The sequence below is a fragment of the Schistocerca nitens genome, chromosome 5 (assembly GCF_023898315.1).
Source record: "Schistocerca nitens isolate TAMUIC-IGC-003100 chromosome 5, iqSchNite1.1, whole genome shotgun sequence".
In the NCBI taxonomy this organism is placed as follows: Eukaryota; Metazoa; Arthropoda; class Insecta; order Orthoptera; family Acrididae; genus Schistocerca; species Schistocerca nitens.
Genome location: NC_064618.1, coordinates 867,162,700 through 867,182,830, shown reverse-complemented (window position 1 = coordinate 867,182,830; position 20,131 = coordinate 867,162,700). Strand labels below are relative to the sequence as shown.

General features: G+C 38.9%; 1 protein-coding gene across 2 annotated transcripts in view; it reads right to left on the bottom strand.

Moving 5' to 3' along the window:
- LOC126259419 (BRCA1-associated RING domain protein 1-like) overlaps positions 1 to 20,131 on the bottom strand; it is a 194,954-nt gene that overhangs the window by 35,229 nt on the left and 139,594 nt on the right. For both annotated transcript variants that reach the window (XM_049956200.1, XM_049956201.1), the window contains one exon: positions 14,908 to 15,105. In XM_049956200.1, the coding sequence (XP_049812157.1) occupies positions 14,908 to 15,105 (198 nt within the window). The remainder of the gene's footprint in view (positions 1 to 14,907; positions 15,106 to 20,131) is intronic.

Sequence of the window (20,131 nt, the reverse complement as noted above, 5' to 3'; positions counted from 1 at the left end):
TGCCTATGTTAATATATGTTAACAATGTTAGATGATATTTTCCGACATCTGCAACACACTGTGTACCATCAGATCACATGGAATAAATAAATAAACAAATAAAAGAAGCTGTTTCAAGATGGTGCTCATGTGGGAGAAAAAATAAACAAATAAATAAAATTATACCGGTAAACGCAGTGTGTCTATAAATAGTAGTGATGACATCAGAAAGTTAAATGACCAAATAAGAAGTCTTCAAGTAGCCATTAATGTCGTAATGAGCAATTTGAAAAAATTTACATCTGAAAAGAGTGAACTGTCATAGACATGAAAATCGTGCACACTTTTGCATAGTACTCAAACTTTTCCAAATATGATTATGAAAAAACAAATGTCTCAAAAGTGTGAACTGTTTTCACTACAAAAATAACAAACACTTCCAGGTAATAGTCAAACTTTTCCAAGTAAAAGGACTGTGATTACTACGGAAACAAGTGATAGTGGTAAACATGAAAGTGTGTAGCATAATGGCAACCAACTTTGTAAATAATGCTGCAGCGGGATGAATGAAACAAAAGTGGGAAGCAGTGACAACAGAACCAAGAATCTGCCAGGTAAAAGGTACAGTGTACTTTCCTTAACAGACAGTCACAGCAGAAGCTTGGTGAGAACTTCACACGACAATAACAAAGACTGCCAAGCAACAATAACAAAGACTGCCAAGCAACGGGAAAAGTAAGATGAGGTTCTAGTATGAAAAATCTTGCCAATGTTGACCTGCAGGGAAAAGCAAAACATGAAAAAGTTATATGCACAGCTGGTGCCAACAATATCACAAGAAATGAAGCATAAAATTGCTTAGCAAGCCTGAAAAAGTTTTTATAAGTTAACAAATCTCTAAACACGATAGTTGCAATGCTATCTCACAGCTATGATCTAATATACAATTTGAGTGGCAACAAGGAGACATTAAAATAAAAGAGATGTGTGCTTCATTTGGAAAGTGTAGAATAGTGGATATAGATAAACCGAACAAATGCCAACATACCAAACATAGGATGAATGTACATTTCAAAGGCAAAATTTTTATAAATTTCCAGAATGCTTGAGTAAATGTACGTCCGCAACTTCTGCTAATCAGTGCAAAGAAAAACCAGACAAAGTTGCAAATTTTCACTTCTTTTATTTACCTGATGATTAGTTTTAGGCTGGGACCCATTTTCAAATCATCGTAACAGATAGTCAAAATGGTATACAGAGTTATCTATATGTGCTGAAACTGACCATTCGCACTTCATAATAAATATATCTATTTTTGATATGGGTTTTGCATTTTCGAAAATACTATTTTGACCACCTGTTATGATGATTTGAAAAAGCACCCTGGCTCGAAACTAGTCATCAAGGAGACACTTTTATGTAACAATATAAGTAAAATTATCATAGAAAAAGATTACTTAAACAAAATTGTCAGTCACAAAGGCAATAGGGACATTTTTTTAGAGTAAAACATAGAAAATTAACCCTTAAATACCAGAATGTTCAGTATATAACTAATGAAACAGAGCATAAATCTAAGCAAAAATATGTTTCTTCGTGGCGAAAGAATTGGGCTGAAGGAAACAGAACATGTATGGATACAGGCTAAATAATTATGAACCCATAAACTTGTTCTGTAGACATATAAATACAGGCGGTGAGGTAGGCATTTATAGCATTTACAGCACGTGAGAAAGTCAAATAGATTGATGATCTGAGTACCAAAATGGCAACTGAGGCTGCAGAAATAAATTTAAAGCAGAGAACAAGAGCCTGTTATAACAGCTCTGTATAGGTCACCTGCAAGCAGCACTGAAGAATTTTTTTAATTGCCTGGAGGACTTGTTGGAGAAGACATCAGCATATAAAAAACATGTTTGTTTCAGACATCAAAACTGACTCATTAATGATAAACACTAATTATTTGCATTTGTCGACTTACATCAGTGTTATAACTATAACCACAAAAACTAAGAACCTAGAAGAATTACTACAGATACGCAGGCATGCATTGACCGTGTTCTCACACACATAACAAAGGGGAACATAAACATTAACACTTTAGAAAACCACATATCCTACAACAGAGCCCTTACTATGGAAAGTGGTGTAGTCAATGACGACATATCTAAACGTAATTTAATTTGGGAATGAAAAATGGGTACCAGTAAATAACGCCACTGATGTGAATGATAAATGGGAAAATTTACACAGTTCATTCAACAAGACTTTATACGGCGTTTAGTAAAAGTAGTAAACAAAGCTATAAATATTATCTCTGAGAATTTCGCTCGCAAAATTACTGAACTGAGAGAGAACATAAAAGACTGCTATATACTCTTTAAGAGATATTAAATTAACAAAAATAAACCACTCTGAAAAAATACAGATATTCCTCGACTAATCTTAAGGCTCAGGAATATCTCTCTAAAATACTCAACCACAGTTGTGTTAGTAAAACAGCCTGGAATATAAGATAAAAAGATTGTGGGAACACAACAGCATAACTTTAAAAGAAAATTATGGAATAATAAATGACTCAAAATAATTATGTGAGGAATTCATACAGAAGTTTAGTACAATTGGCACAAGTGAAGTACGTGATTAGGCACCCAATTTTAGTGTTAGAGAGACTAGCCTATGTGTTTTCATCCATGACATTCCTGAGAGGGACCTCCCAGCAATCATCTCAACATTTCAAGTTAGAATGCCTTGCAGCTGTGATGACATTTCACCTAAACTGCTGCAGGAATGCAGAAGAGAATTAGTGAAGCCTCTGCCCTGTCTAATGAACACCCTCTGCCAAGGAGAACTTCCTGACTTCTTAAGAATCACTGAACTTCTATCAGTGTATACAAAGGGAATAAAAAGTGACACAAAAAACTACAGCCCAATACTGCTAACTTGAGAACTTGGTATATTACTAGAGAAAGTAATATTAAAACAATTTGAGGCATATTTCATCAAACATAATATGTTCAACAATCTACAACATGGTTTTAGAAATGGAAGACCTACTGTAACAGCTATAGTAACTTTTACATACGAAATATTGAACAAACTGGATAAACAAGACAAGGTAACAGCACATTCCTGGTTATAAGTACAGCTTTTTAAAACTGTGAAACATATTCTATTGCATAAATTAGAAGAACACGGGATGAGAGGAGTAGCCTTACAGCTACTTACACAGGAAACAGTGTTTTAAGCTAACTTATAAAAGGAATGAACAGTTGCTAAGAACGAAATCAACCAACAGGATACTTCAATGCGGTGTGCCTCAAGCAAGTATATTAAGGAATTTTCTGTTCGTTGTATATTTTAACAATTTAACTGAACCTCAATTTGCAAGATCACAAGCTATGTTTATATCACATCCTTTGTCAGCTGGGGTCACAATACACAAACTGCTGCCGAAGTAGTGAAATCAGTTACAACAGTGTTTCAATTTACATTACTGCAAATAAGTTACTTGTAAATAAAGAGAAGACAGTGACAATGCAATTCAAGCTCAGCTATAATCTGAACATAAATGCTCTTCTACTTACATCTTTACTGTCACTTAGCTATGCAAATTAACACAAACTTTTGGTTATTACTGACGATGAATACCTGTCATGCAGAGAGCACATAGATCATACTTGCAAGAAAATCGGTACAAATGTGTATCTACTGAAATGGGTCTCAGCCTTCCTGCGCCTGATACCTTGAGACAAATACAAGGGCTGAGTCACAAGTAATGCCTCCAACTTTGTTAATTGGGTTTGGATGGGAATATTTTAATAAATCAAATGCAGAAATAATCCTTAGAATGTGATCTTTAATTACGACAATCGTCCTGAAACAATTTGTCAACTTTTTGCTTGGGAAATGAGATGGTTGCTGCCACAGGACGTCCAACTCTTCGTTTGTCACGCAGGTCAGATCTTTAACATCTTTAAACTTATTCCCCCAACGACCAACAGTGCTCACATCAACACAATCACCATAAACTGCTTTTATTCTCTGATGAATCTCCTTTGGGGTGACACCTTCTGCTGTCAAGAATTCAATGACTGCTTGTTGCTTAAATCACATTGACCAACCACCTGCGCAGTGTTCCATACTTTACATTGCAAAAACACAACCGTTCAATGTTAAGGCTTCTAGTCAACTGGAGATGTAGAGAAGAGGCTACGGAACAAGCCAGTACCTGCCACATAGCAATGCCGCCAACTGAGGAAGAGTTACAAGGTGAAGGCATTATTTTTCAGTCAACCCTTGTATATTTCACATTGATATATCGGCATCTTCAGTATGATATAGAGAGATACAGAGTGAGGCACCAGCAGTCTATAGAGAAAGGTATTTTACGCAAAAAAAAAGGCAGTTAGAGTGGTAGCTAAGGTGAACAAAAGAGCCTTAGCCGTAAGTTTGTGTTTACAACAAGAAACTGATAGTTTTTGATCTTCATTCTTTACATCAATATACACATTTACCAATATTATGAAAAGGATAGTTTGCTAATAATTGTAAAGATGAGCTGTCAAGTTGCAGATAGGCAACTTGAAAAGACTGTTACACATTTATCATTCAGCCAAAACCTTCTTTTAAAAGGAAAACTCATGCAGATTCACAAAAGCACATCTCACACACACATAACTGCTACCACTGCCAATGCAGCAGGAAGGGGAAGGAATAGTGAATACGGGTGGGGGAGAGAGAGAGAGGGGGGGGGGGGGTATGGGAGAGGAAAAGTGTAATAGGGGAGGAGCAGAAAAGCCAAGTGGGTGCGCTGGCAGAGAGCGGCACACAATAGGGGTGACAGAACATGAACTGTGATTGTGAGGTGTATCAATATCAGGGACAGGCATAAAATGATAACTGAATCTTTCTATCGCCCACCAGACCTATCTCCTGATGTAACTGAAAACTTTAGAGAAAACCTCAGATCACTTGTACATAAGTTCCACAATCATACTGTAATCATCGGTGGAGACTTAAATCATCCAACAGTTAACTGGGAATATTAAAATTTTGTTAATGGTGAGCATGATATGACATCCTGTGAAACTTTACTAAATGCCTTCTCTGAAAACTATGTAGAACAGATGATTAGGAACTATACTCATGATGGAAATATAATGGATCTAATGGCAACAAACAGACCTCACCTCTTTGAGAATGTCCACATCAAAACTGGTACCAGTAACCATGACATGGTGGTGGCAACAATGATTAAAAAGTGCAAAGGACAACTAAAACAAGCAGGAAGACATATGTGTTCAGTAAACTAAATAAAAAATCAATAATATCACATCTCAATGATGAACTTGCAGCTTTCAATACAGTTCAGGAGCATGTAGAGGAACTCTGGCTCAAGTTCAAGAGAACAGTTGACCACACACTGGATAGATACGTACCCAGTAGAACAGTTCATAATGGGAGGGAACCTACATGGTATAATGTCACTGCAAAGAAACTTTTAAAGAAAGAGAGATTACTGCATAACAGGTGAAAAACAAAGTGTAGGACTAGAGATTGAGAGATGCCGAATGAGACATGTTTGGCTGTCAAGAGAGCAATTAGCGGTGCCTTCAATGACTACCGTAGCAGAATACTGTCAAACGACATTTCACAAAATCCACAGAAATTCAGGTCGTATGTAAAGGCTTGAATTTCTGTGGATTTTGTGAAATGTCATTTGACAGTATTCTGCTAAGGTAGTCATTGAAGGTCGTATGTAAAGGCTTATTATGGAAATGGAAGAGGATGTAGATGAAGATGAAGTGGGAGATACGATACTGCGTGAAGAGTTTGACAGAGCACTGAAAGACCTGAGTCGAAACAAGGCCCCGGGAGTAGACAACATTCCATTAGAACTACTGACGGCCTTGGGAGAGCCAGTCATGACAAAACTCTACCATCTGGTGAACAAGATGTATGAGACAGGCGAAATACCCACAGACTTCAAGAAGAATATAATAATTCCAATACCAAAGAAAGCAGGTGTTGACAGATGTGAAAATTACCGAACTATCAGTTTAATAAGTCACAGCTGCAAAATACTAATGCGAATTCTTTACAGACGAATGGAAAAACTGGTAGAAGCGGACCTCGGGGAAGATCAGTTTGGATTCCGTAGAAATGTTGGATCACGTGAGGCAATACTAACCTTACGACTTATCTTAGAAGAAAGATTAAGAAAAGGCAAACCTACGTTTCTAGCATTTGTAGACTTAGAAAAAGCTTTTGACAACGTTAACTGGAATACTCTCTTTCAAATTCTGAAGGTGGCAGGGGCAAAACACAGGGAGCGAAAGGCTATTTACAATTTGTACAGAAACCAGATGGCAGTTATAAGAGTCGAGGGGCATGAAAGGGAAGCAGTGATTGGGAAAGGAGTGAGACAGGGTTGTAGCCTCTCCCCGATGTTATTCAATCTGTATATTGAGCAAGCAGTAAAGGAAGCAAAAGAAAAATTCGGAGTGGGTATTAAAATTCATGGAGAAGAAGTAAAAACTTTGAGGTTCGCCGATGACATTGTAATTCTGTCAGAGACAGCAAAGGACTTGGAAGAGCAGTTGAACGGAATGGACAGTGTCTTGAAAGGAGGATATAAGATGAATATCAACAAAAGCAAAACTAGGATAATGGAATGTAGTCAAATTAAATCGGGTGATGCTGAGGGGATTAGATTAGGAAATGAGACACTTAAAGTAGTAAAGGAGTTTTGCTATTTAGGGAGTAAAATAACTGATGATGGTCGAAGTAGAGAGGATATAAAATGTAGACTGGCAATGGCAAGGAAATCGTTTCTGAAGAAGAGAAATTTGTTAACATCGAGTACAGATTTAAGTGTCAGGAAGTCGTTTCTGAAAGTATTTGTATGGAGTGTAGCCATGTATGGAAGTGAAACATGGACGATAACCAGTTTGGACAAGAAGAGAATAGAAGCTTTCGAAATGTGGTGCTACAGAAGAATGCTGAAGATAAGGTGGGTAGATCACGTAACTAATGAGGAGGTATTGAATAGGATTGGGGAGAAGAGAAGTTTGTGGCACAACTTGACTAGAAGAAGGGATCGGTTGGTAGGACATGTTTTGAGGCATCAAGGGATCACAAATTTAGCATTGGAGGGCAGCGTGGAGGGTAAAAATCGTAGAGGGAGACCAAGAGATCAATACACTAAGCAGATTCAGAAGGATGTAGGTTGCAGTAAGTACTGGGAGATGAAGAAGCTTGCACAGGATAGAGTAGCATGGAGAGCTACATCAAACCAGTCTCAGGACTGAAGACCACAACAACAACAACATGTAAAGGCTGTTAGTGGCACAACAGTTATTGTCCAGTCCCTAGTGAATGAGACAAAGCAAAAGATGAAAAGCTTAACTCCATTTTCAAATGTTCCTTTACAAAGAAAAACCCAGCAGAAATGCCCCAGTTTAATCCTCGTACCACTGAAAAGGTGAATGAAATAAGTATTAGTGCCACTGGTGTTGAGAAATAGCTTAAATCGCTAAAACTGAACAAAGCTCCAGGCCCCGATGGAATCCCTGACAGATTCTGTACTGAATTTGCAGCTGGGTTAGGCCCTCTTCGAACAATAAGCTGCTGTAGAACCCTCAAACAAAAAAACCATGCTCAGTCCTTGGAAAAAGGCACAAGTCACACCCGTCCACAAGAAGAGCAGTAGAAGTGATCCACAAAACAACCACCCAATATCCTTGACATTGATTTGTTGTAGGACCTTATAACACATTCTGAGCTCAAACACAATAAGCTATCTTGAACAGAATGGCCTCCTCAATGGCAACCAATATGGTTTTCAAAAACATTGATCATGTGAAACCCAACTCGCACTTTCCTCACATGACATACTAAAAGCTTTTGGTCAAGGCAGCCTGGTAGACACAGTGTTTCCTGATTTCTGTAAAGCATTTGACTGAGTACTGCACATATGCTTATTGTCAAAAGTGATAATATGGAGCATCAAGTGAAATTTGTGAATGGGTTGATGATTCTGGTAGGGAGAACAAAGCATGTTAATGACCTTGTAGACAACGTTAATAGTAAAACAACATTAATAGTAAAATCAGGCTTTCTGCAGATGATGAAGTTATCTATAATGAAGTGCTGCCGAGAGAAGCTGCATAAATATTCAGTCAGATCTTGGTAAGATTTCAACATGGTGCAGAGATTCGCATCTTGCTCTAAATGTTCAGAAATGTAAAACTATACACTTCACAAAATGAAAAAATGTAGTATCCTACGACTATGATATCAACGCGTCACTGTAAGAATCAGCCAACTCATACAAATACCTGGCTGTAACACTTTGTAGGGATATGAAATGGAATGATCCCATAGTTTCAGTCGTGAGTAAAGCAGGTGGTAGACATCAGTTTATTGGCAGAATATTGGGGAACTGCAATCATTCAGCAAAGCAGATTACTTACAAATCACTTATGCAACTCATCCTAAAATATTGCTCAAGTGTGTGGGGTCCGCACCAGACAAGACTAATGGGGATATCGAACATATACATAGAAGGGCAGCAGGAATGGTCACAGGTTTGTTTAACCTGTGGGAGAGTGTCACAGAGATAGTGAAGGAATTGAAATAGCAAACTCTTGAATACAGCCGTAAACTATCCCAAAAAAGTCTATTAACAAAGTTTCAAGAACCGGCTTTAAATGGTTACTCTACGGATTTACTACAATCCCCTACTTATCACTCACACAGGGATCATGAGGATAAGATTAGAATATTTACTGAAGGCATAGAGGAATTCAAATGATCATTATTCTTGCACTCCAAATGAGAATGAAACAGGAAGAAACCCGAATAATTGGTACAAAGAGACATACCCTCTGTCATCCATTTCACAGTGGTTTGCAAAGTATAGATGAAGATGTGAGGTGGGCATGGGGACAGTAGGTTACCGTAGGTTGAGGACAGGATGATTTTGAGAGTGGAGAATGCATTGTATGGATAACTCCCACCTGTGCAGTTCACAAAAGCTGGTGTTGGAGGGGAGGGAACAGATGGTCTGCGTTGTGAAGCAGCCTTTGAAATGAAGCATGTTTCATTTAGCTGCATGTTGTATCCCAGGATGGTTCACTTTACCCTTGGCAGTGGCCATTCATACTAGGTAGACAGCTGGCTGGTTGTCATACCACCTCTGCTACATTCACTGCGCAGCTTCATACATTGGTATGACTATCAAACCACCGTGACACTGAAATAACATGCTTGATTTCAATGTCTGCTTCACAACTTGGGCCATCTGAATCCTCCCCTCCACCACCAGCTTTTTCGAACTGCACAAATAGGACTTATCCTTACAACACATTCTCCACTCCTGAAATTATTCCGGCCTCAAACCTATTGTCCCCACACTCTCCACCCAACAGCTTCTCCCACAGTTCCATCACCTCCTCGCAATTCACTTTCACTCAGCTAGATTGTGCGCCTCCCCCACACTCTTCCAACACTGTGCCTGGCAGCCTTTTCCTGCCATATAGTCTGTGCACTCTGCCAGGCAGTGCTACCTCCTCTACGCCCACCTGTACCCTTCTATCCTTCACCCTTCCCCGCCGCACTCTGGATTGCTGCTGCTGCTGCTCATGTGATACTGTTGCGTTCTTGCCAGAAACGCCACAGATAGCGGTCACGTGCACGATGTGTGCTTGCTTGTGTGAATGAATGTGTGTGTGTGTGTGTGTGTGTGTGTGTGTGTGTGTGTGTGTGTGACAAGCAGGGTGTATACATGGACAAGGGAAAAAAATTCCCGGATTTCCCGGTTAAAAAACACACTTTTTCCCAGGTGAAAATACACTTTTCCCATGTTAAGTGACAGTATACTTTTCCTCGGAACTGTAAAACTTATCAATCATGTAAATGGTTATGGTTTTATACACCGGTGTAGAACTTCTCAGCCCTTTAGAAAACGAAACTAAGAAAAAAAGACCATGTAGGCTGGATATTTTCATATTACGAAAGTATAAATTCGAATTCCACCAAACATCGCATGTTACTTTCCGAAACACTGAAATCGAGACTGCGATGCACTTTTGTAAGCCACTAATAGGTCGTGTCATGTGATCTCGCGAGCCAATACAGCTGATATTCAGGGTTTAGGACACGTGATGTAGTCAGCCAATAGCATTAATACTGTTAGCGCATACACACAAACAGGAAAAGTTAATGGTGTAAATTAATATACATAGTGTTACTGCAAGAAAAGCACAGCTTTCACATATAATATTGGCCTCGACGATTAATAAGCTGCAAAAGAAGCTAAACTTTCACGTATAATGTTGTTATTTTCGTGCGTGTTACACTTTAAGCTATATCACACAAATGTGCCAGTAAAATTTTTGATACCGACATAAATGTCTGATCTCCCGGGCTCGAAATTTCTTCTCAAAGGTCTTCCTCAAACAGTTGATTTTTGAATGAGAAACAAACGCTCTGTGATTTAAGAAATTCATCGCACATTCTTGCACTTAGTTCATCCTGCGTAAAAAGAAATTTACTTCGGAAGTAACGCTTTTCAATCAATCATTCACAATATTTTCCCGCGACCTGTTAGAAAGAGATTCGTTTCAGCAGTTGCCAGAGAGCGCCAGATAACAGGCGTCACCGCGCTTGCGCAGCTACGATGACGCAGGAAGCCCGTATGTTCGCACGTGTAAAACATTGAAAGATCATACATTATGTCATAAAAGAAACAAGACATCAGAGAAATTTTGTGAACCAGACTAAAATGCATAATTCGGCTTAAAGTGCATTGTATTTTCCCATGTTTGGTTCTTTATTATGGCATAATGCCATATGTGCTAGAACATGAAATGCAGCAAACACTTGAAACTAGCCAATAGTGTGGAATTAAACACTTCGTTTCAAATAAATTGACTACCTCAGCGGAAAAGATTAATAAAGCCATATTTCTTTAGCAAACTGACAAAAATATCTTCATTAATGATTGACTGAAATTGCCACCCGGGGCAGATACCCCGGTTTGCTCCCAGTGAATATGGCAGCTTGCGCGCCCCAGTAAAATTTCTCCGGGTAGCACCCTGCTGCTTGCTTATACAGCTAACAGCCACATTTTTGTAGCCAGAAGCGGGAGAAGGTACATGCGGGACTCAACTGCGCATGTGCATGGGCTCGCTCGCAACTGCTCACACGAATCTAATGTAAACAGTTGTGACGTCATGCAGATCGGAGGCAATTTGTTGTTATGAAGCATTGCAGAGTCTTCCTAAAGCCTTTGACAGATTTTGCTAGTGGCAGACGCTTGTATGAGCACTGTGTTTTGTTGTATACAGGGCGCATTTCCTTTGCAACTTAAGTTTTATTTTAGTTTTTTCTCACGTTTATGTTTTATTGCTCCAGTCCTTTGTTAAAGTATTATTTCTTCCCAGTCAAAATTACAAAAATTTAATTGAAAACTAAAACAAAAAAGTATCTTGGAATTCTAAAAAATTCCCGGGTTTTAACCGGTTTTCTCCCGGATGAAAAAATTCCCGTGTTTTTCCTGGATCTCCCAGTTGTACCGGGTCATATACACCCTGAACATGTCATCTTTATGGTCAGTAGCAATCTATCCTTTTCGTAAAATTGTTGACATTCCAACACGTACTTGTTTAATGTGTGCATTTATATATATGTAAATTAAAGCTTTGTATATGTGAAATTAATCTATGACAAAGTCCAAAAACTTACTGCAAATAAATAAAAAATAAATAAGTAAATAAGTTCGGTGTAATCTTGAGTAAGTTTTACAGTAACACAGCTATAATACAGTGGTACGAAGCTGGAAGTGAGAGGATATAATTTGAAGAGGAGGATGTAGATGTGTTCAGAGATTCATACTGCTAGGAAGCAAGGTTTCAGGAGGAATTAAAATTGAATGGAGGTTATTTTTTAGACCAATATCTGTATGGCAAACACCAATAGGCCAATATCTGTATGGTAAACACCAATACACGCACTTCGGTGTGACAAGAGTTTATGCTGTAAAGCAAGATTTGTGTTACACGAGATATTTTAAAGTCGCACACTGATGTTAGTTTATTTCAATAAAATGAAGCGCATTTGGTTGAGGGGAGGGGTGGGGAGGGGGTGGGGGGGTAGTATTTCCTTGGAGTTGCAAGACAGATTTAAAATACCTCCACTGATTACAGAAATCACCTTAGAAGATGGGAGGCCTCTTGAAAGAAGTGTATAAGGCCAAGAAGAATTGTGTAAACCGCCACTATCGCTGACTGATAATAAAATGTTGGTTTTACTAAGTTCGTTATTGTCTACTAAGTTTGTTATTGTCTACTAAGTACTTTATTGTCAGTTACTACTCACTGAGTTATATCTATTATTTTACAGCTATTGTACGATTTTTCTTTCGAGGATATGAGTACATAGCATACAAATTGCCAGCGACTTCCACAATTTCTTCTTCTTATGGTCCATCCTTTTTAAAATATAAACTACTTCTGAAGAGCTAAAATGCACTAGAACAAATAAAATGTCTATAAAATGCCACACTATAAAACATACTTGCAGTGAGACAGTCATAATTCCTGAAATCCATCACCCACAGCCTCTGGCCTGCTGAGGAGCACAGCAGTCCTGGGTCCGTGGATAAACCATGAAAATCCACTGAATTAAGCCACACATGAACAGACCCGGCCTGCGAGCAAATGGTCAAGACTAGACCCCATACGCAGGGCCTGCACATCAGTGGGAACCAAATGGCTTCAGATCGGCAGGCCCGATCCGTCACACATACCCTCAGAAACAGCCTCCGGTTTTGGCCCACCGTGGAAATCCACTCGTGTGACCAGATATTCACGAGGCACAGATAGCTTGTTGATGAAATGAGACCACAGTGACCAATCCATACAACAGATAATGTGTTCAAATACTCTGAGAATCAATAATAGTGAGGATAGGTAGCAACTCACCGTAATGATGGTTGCAGAGACACGGGCAATCACACACGCACAACTAAATTTTCAGCCATAGCTCTTGTCAGAAAACAAGAGCACGAACACATTCACACAACCACTCGTACGCAACCCCCTCCTCACGCCTTCCTGCCTCTCGTCGGCAGCCGCCAGGCCGGCACACGAGAAGTGGCGGCAGCACTGACTGCGAGCACAGCCAGCCACACTGCACGACACCTCGGCAAACAAAACATTTCGTTTACTGAGACAGAAACAAGATTTTTCCAGTGCTTTTTTTCCAAATTTCGCTGATATTTCCCCAATTTCCCGGACGTGTTTGAAATTCCCAGATTTCCAGAACCCGTGGCAACCCTGTTATAAACAGTTTCAAAGAATTCACTTTGACAATGATGAAGCAGTGCAAGCAGAAGTGAGGTTGTGGCTCCATCAACACAGTCAAACATTTACAGAGACTGTGTCAATAAAATGGTCTCACATTCATCTCTACGGTGATTATGCTGGGAACTAAATACGTAGACATGAAGTAATGTTATAAAGTTTGTTTTGTTTAAAAAGCTTTAGGAGTTTTCACATTAAAAAATTGGTGCCATTACTTTTCAGCAAACCTCATAGAAGCGTTAGGAAGCCTCTTAGGAAAGTTTTTATCTAGAGCATATGGAGTGAAATGTGGACGATAAACAGTACATACAGGATGAGGACGAAAGATTCTGAAACATTGAATCACAGAAGAAATTTGACAATTAGTTGGATATATTGGACAACTAATAAAGAGTCTCTGAATTGAAATGCAGAGAAAAGAGCTGTTCCATGCTACTCGATTAAAAGAAAGGAAGTGGTGATAGAACCTATAATGGGGTATCAAAGAACGGTTAATTTGGCAATGGAGGAAGGTGGGATGGTGAAAACTCTAGAGACCAAATATTGAATACGCTAACGAAGTTCAAATGGATGTAGATTACAATAGTTACGCAGAGATCGAGAGACTTGCACAGGATAGACTAGGATGGAGACCTGCATCAAAGCACACTTTGGGCAACAACAACTACACGCACCCATGTAAATTAAATTATTACAATGTTGTACAGGTCACGAAACAAGCATTACTCTATGCTGTATGCAAGTTATCAGGAGGTACAATATGTTGCTACAAGTTTCGAGTCTCAGTTCGTTGGCAGGTGATCGTGCTGCATAGGTACTACATTATTATATTAAGGCCTAGCTAAATGCTGTGCAGTTGTGAGGTGTTTGTCAGACTTAAATGTGGTGATGAAGCATACTGTGAAGCAAATTTGTGAAATGCGTTAACCAAACTTTCAACATTAAAGTGTCTGTATGATTGTGTACCTTGCCAGGGAGAACCTGAGGACTTAGAACATCAACTTGACACTAAGTGACTCTGCAATATATGTGTGATTAGCTGGATATATGAGAAATTTCTACCAGATGAATCCTTGATGCCGATTTACAGTCAACTCATGACATATTCTCTTGGTTACAACAAACACACAATTAGCGTTCCCTTAAAAGTAATAATCTAAATTTAAAATTGGAAGCACAAGAAAAAGGGTAAAAGTAGCTGTTGTAAAGAGAGAAATTTCTAGATAATCAAAATTTTCCAGGTACATACCCAGACCCCACCTTCATTGAGATGAAGAAAATTAAGCTATAAATATTCCATCTAATAGTTATGTAATACAACAGAAATTGTTGGTGGAAGTAATGGAATGAGTAGGAATGCAGAATCACCATATAGTGGATTTGTGCATGCATCTGTATTTCCACCCATTCTACTCCTCAAGAATAATGAACATGTTTGTAAAAATTTAAAAAAGTCACTAATCAATCTTCCCAACCACTATTTCTAATTTATGACCTTCTACTTTACTATGGAAATGAGATGTCAATCTGTGAGAAAGTCAGTCAGTCATCTACTCACCAATAATTTTCTACAACCTGGAAATCAAATGCATCAATGAACTTCCAGAGATCCTTCTCCTGGTCATCAGACAGGCCAGATGCAAGAATGACAGTGTTACTGGCATCAAATCTTGCAATGCTTTCTTCCACTTCCACAGACTCAGTTCTTATATTCTCATTAAGTATAGCCTTAATTTCGTCAGTTCGTGCAACATCACTGCAAAATTAATTTCAGAAAGTCCTCTTAATATAATACAAACCAGGCAACCAAATAAATGGCCTAGACTAAAATCACAGTAACTAGACAGAAAAAATTGATATTCCACAGTTTTCTTCTCTTTCATTTTGCTGGGTTAACACAAAAACTTTTCCTTTGCAGTGGATTATGATTTTACATGATTCACATTTTCTTACACTGAAGAGCACGATCAAGGATAGATCTGAATCTTTACATTCAAAATATGATCAAGATCAGATACAACAGTAGTTATAAATACAACATGAGCTGCCATTCTTTCTACGGAAAAAAGGTCATTCCACTAAGTTTGGCAGTAACAAGAATGCATCCCCCCCCCCCTCCAAGGGTGGAAAAATGTGTGTGTACAGGCACAAGCATAGGTAAATCAAAATTTCAAAAGTGTTTGCATGAACTCAAAACGAATGAATGTCCAGGTATAAATGAATCACCAATGAAACACTTACAAACATCAGGCTAAAGAGTGGAGCAATAACTATGCAAGCTAATGTACATGACTACTCGGCAAATCGTACTTAACTATATGGCAGAGGGTTTATTGAACCACCTTCACAATAATTCTCTACTATTCCAACCTTGAACAGCGTGCGGAAGAAATGAACACCTATAGCCTTCCGTAAAAGCTCTAAATTTCCCTTATTTTATTATGAAGATCATTTCTCCCTATGTACATCAGTGGCAACAAAATATTTTTGGATTCGGTGGATAATGTTGGCGGTTGAAATTAGGAGATTTTTCTGCTACAAGAGATGCCTTTGTTTTAATTATGTCCACCCCAAGTCTTGTATCATGTCTGTGACACTCCCTCTCCTATTTCTCAATAGTGCAAAACGTGCTCTTTGAACTTTCTTGATACACTCTGTTAATCCCATCTGGTAATGATTGCTCCAAAAGAGGACAGACAAGCATAGTGTAGGCAGTCTCTTTAATACATCCGCTACATTTTTTAAGTGATCTGCCAATAAAACACAGCCTTTAGTTTGCCTCCCCCACATTTTCTGTGTGCTATTTCCAATTTAAGTTGTTAGTATTTGCAATTCCTAGGTATCTAGCTGAATTTGCGGCCTTTAGATTTGACTGGTTTATTGTGCAACTGAAGTTTAATGGATTCCTTTTAGCATACATGTGGATCACCTCACACTTTTCATTATTTAGGGTCAACTGTCAATTTTCGCACCATACACATATCTTTTCTAAATCGTGTTGCAACCTGCTTTGTTTGATCTTCTGATGACTTTACTAGACGAGAAATGACAGAATCATCTGCAAACAAAGACGGTTGCTCAGAATGTCTTCTAAATTGTTTATAGAGATGAGGAACAGGAGAGGGTCTATAACACTACCTTGAGGAGCACCAGAAATTACTTCTGTTTTACTCAATAACTTTCTGTCGATTACCAGAGACTGTGACCTCTCTGACAGGAAATCACAAATGCAGTCACGTAACTGAGACGATATTCCGTAAGTACACAATTTCACTACAAGCCACTTGTGTGGTACACTGTCAAAAGACTTCTGAAAATCTAGAAATACAGAATCAATTTGAAATCCCTTGTCAATAGTACTCAACACTTCATGTGAATAAAGACCTAGTTGTGTTTCACAAGAACCTCTTCGAGGTGATTCATAATGTTCAGAAACAATATATGTTGCAAAATCCTGCCGCATATCAATGTTAATGATATGGGTCTATAATTTAGTGGATTACCCTTGTGTGTGTACTGTGTATTGAACCAGGGACACAGAAATGAGGGCGAGGCTCCGTCCCGCTGTAGCCCTCAGTGGTTCACAACCTCACAACAGACCACAGCAGCCCACCAACCACACTGCTGCCCCACACCCAACCCTGCTGGGTTATTATGTGGTTCGGACCCCAGTGGACCCCCCCCCCCCCTCCAGGAACAACTCATACCAGATGAGTGTAGCCGCAAATGTTTGTGTGGTAGAGTGATTATGGTGTACGCATATGTGGAGATAGTGTTTGCGCAGCAACTGCCGACATAGTGTAACTGAGGCATTCACCGAGGCAGATGAAAGACCGCCTCAAAAACCATGCACAGGCTGGTCGGCACACCAGACCTCGACACTAACCTGCTGGGCAGATTCGTGCCGGGGACTGGCACGGCTTCCCACTTGGGAAACAGCCCATTAGACCGTGCAGCTAGACGCGCAGGGTGCGGGCTGGATTAGCCTTGCTACCTTTCCTGGATTTTGGTGTAACCGGAGCAATTTTCCAGTCTTTGAGTACGAAACTTTCATCTAGCAAACGACTGTACATGATTGTTAAGTATGGAGATATTGCATCAGCATACTCTTGAAAGGAAGCTAACTGGTATACAGTCTCAACTGGGAGACTTGCTTTTATTAAGTGGTTTAAGCTTCTTCACTACACTGAGGCAATCTACTTCTAATTTACTCATGGTAGCAGCTCTTCTTGATTCAAATTCTGGAATATTTGTCTACTTTGGTGAAGAATTTTGGAAAACTGTGTTTATTAACTCTGCTTTAGCACCAATGTCATCAATAGTATTTCCATTGCTATCGCACAGAGAAGGCATTCGTTGTGTCTTGCAATTAGCATACTTTACATACGACCAGAATCGCTTTGGATTTTCAGCCAGGTTTTGAGACGAAGTTTCGTTGTGGAAACATTATACGCATCGCGCATTGAAGTCCATGCTAAATTTCGAGCTTTTGTAAAAGATTGCCAATCTTGAGATTTTGCATTCATGTAAATTTTGCATGCTTTTTTCACTGTTTCTGCAACACTGTTCTGACCCGTTTTGTGTAATGAGGAGGATCAGCTCCATCATTTGTTAACTTACTTGGTATAAATCTCTCAATAGCTGTCTATGCTAGTTCTCTGAAGTCGAGCCACATCTGGACTACACTTACATTGTTAATTTGGAATGAGAGGAGATTGTCTCTCAGGAAGGCGTCAAATGAATATTTATCTGGTGACGCAGCTTGTAATCAAATTGTATGCTTATGAGATATTGTCTCAGTTATGTTACTAGACTCTTGATTTCCTGTCAGAGAGGTCACAGTCCATGGTAATCGACAGAAAGTCATCGAGTGAAACAGAAGTGATTTCTGGTGTTCCCCAAGGTAGTGTTGTACAGCCTCTGTTGTTCTTTATCTATATTAATGATTTAGGAGACAATCTGAGTAGCCATCTTAGGTTATTTGCAGATTATGCTGTCATTTATGATCTTGTAAAGTCATCAGAAGATCAATATAAAACTGCAAAACAATTTAGATAAGGTATATGTATGGTGCAAAAATTGGAAAATGACCCTAAATAATGAAAGTGTGAGGTCATCGACATGAGTGCTAAAAGGACTTTGTTAAGCTATGGTTACACGATCAATCAATCAAATCTGAAGACCAAAAATTGAACTAAATACCAAATTACAATTACAAACAACTTACACTGAAATAAACACATGGAAAATGTTGTGGAGAAGGCAAACCAAAGGTTGCATTTATTGGCAGAACACTTAGAAGATGCAACAGATATACCAAAGATAATGTCTACAACATGCCTGTCTGTCCTCTTTTGGAGTACTGCTGCATAGCGTGGGATCTTTATCAGACAGAATTAATGGGGTACCCCAAGAAAGTTTAAAAAGAAGAGCAGCTTGTTTTGTATTTTTGAGAAATAAAGGACAGAGAGTCATGGACATGATACAGTATTTCGGGTGGCATTCATTAAAACAAAGGCGTATTTCATTACGGCGGAATGGTCCCAAAAAATTTCAATCACTAACTTTCTCCTCGTAATGTGAAAGTATTTTGCTCATGCTCACCTACACAGGGAGAAATTATCATCATCATCATCATCATGACTGCGTCAAATAACACTTGGTTTTCGGTAATGTGGAAAGGAATAAAAATGGTTCCATTCTTTGGCAGTGTGACTACAAGAACAGGAACAAGAAAATAATTCATTCTCTTTATTGGAGCAAACTGTACGAATCTGTGCAGTCAGAAGGGTACAAGAGCCTAAAATGAGGGAAGCTGTTAAGGCAACATTACCAACACTGATACTTCACTTGTGGACTGAGGAAGCAATGACAGAAGCAAACAACTACCTCAGTGTGGGAGTTGTCACGGACATAATTTTGACAAGATATGACTCATTGGTGATGTAGCAATGGTCACCGTTAGTGAACAGGAATACAGTCAAACACTTAATAAAATAGAATGCATGCTAACTGACGGCTATAACACACATGAACAAACAGAAGACAAAGGTAATAGTACGCACAGTAGAGGTCTGTAAATTGCTTGTTTTATTCATTCATACTTATTCAAGAGCATTGGGCTAGGGTCTCGTCTTCACAAGTATGAATGCTCGGAGCAGAAAGGCTGTAGTCAAACAAGGTACCAAAGGGAGTGCCGAGGTCACTCAGTCTGGCATGCTTGCCATGGTGCTGTTGTGACTAGTGTAGTAGCAACTCTGTATGTTTGCATGCTGATGTTGCTTCTGCTATATTCTCTGCTGCAGATGGGACAACACTCAGGTTAATTTAGTTATGATGTACCCACATATTCCTGAATCGTAGAGACTAATTGTAACAGCACTAATGACCCATAAGAGAAAATAACACGCCTTATACAATAACAAAAATTTGGAAATGATTTAAGGGCGGATGCAATGGATTTTGGTCCAAAAAATCAATTTTTCAAAAATATTATTTTCTTGATCTACACAGTTTGATCTATGTTGTGTGTAAATTTTATCATGACAGCAGCTTTAGAAATGCTTTTAAATTGTTAAATGGATTAACTCTGCACTGATGGCCATTCCCGCCTTTCCCAACATTTGGGAAACTGCTTGCTTCAGTGGAATTTTTGTCAGTGTGAAGCTTATTTTCTTTCGATATCTTTGGCTGCCATCTATATCTTTGCCTGAAAACTTTCTTGCATGTGGTTTATTTACATTCTGACAATACTAACACATATTAGTAGGTGGAAGGTTGAA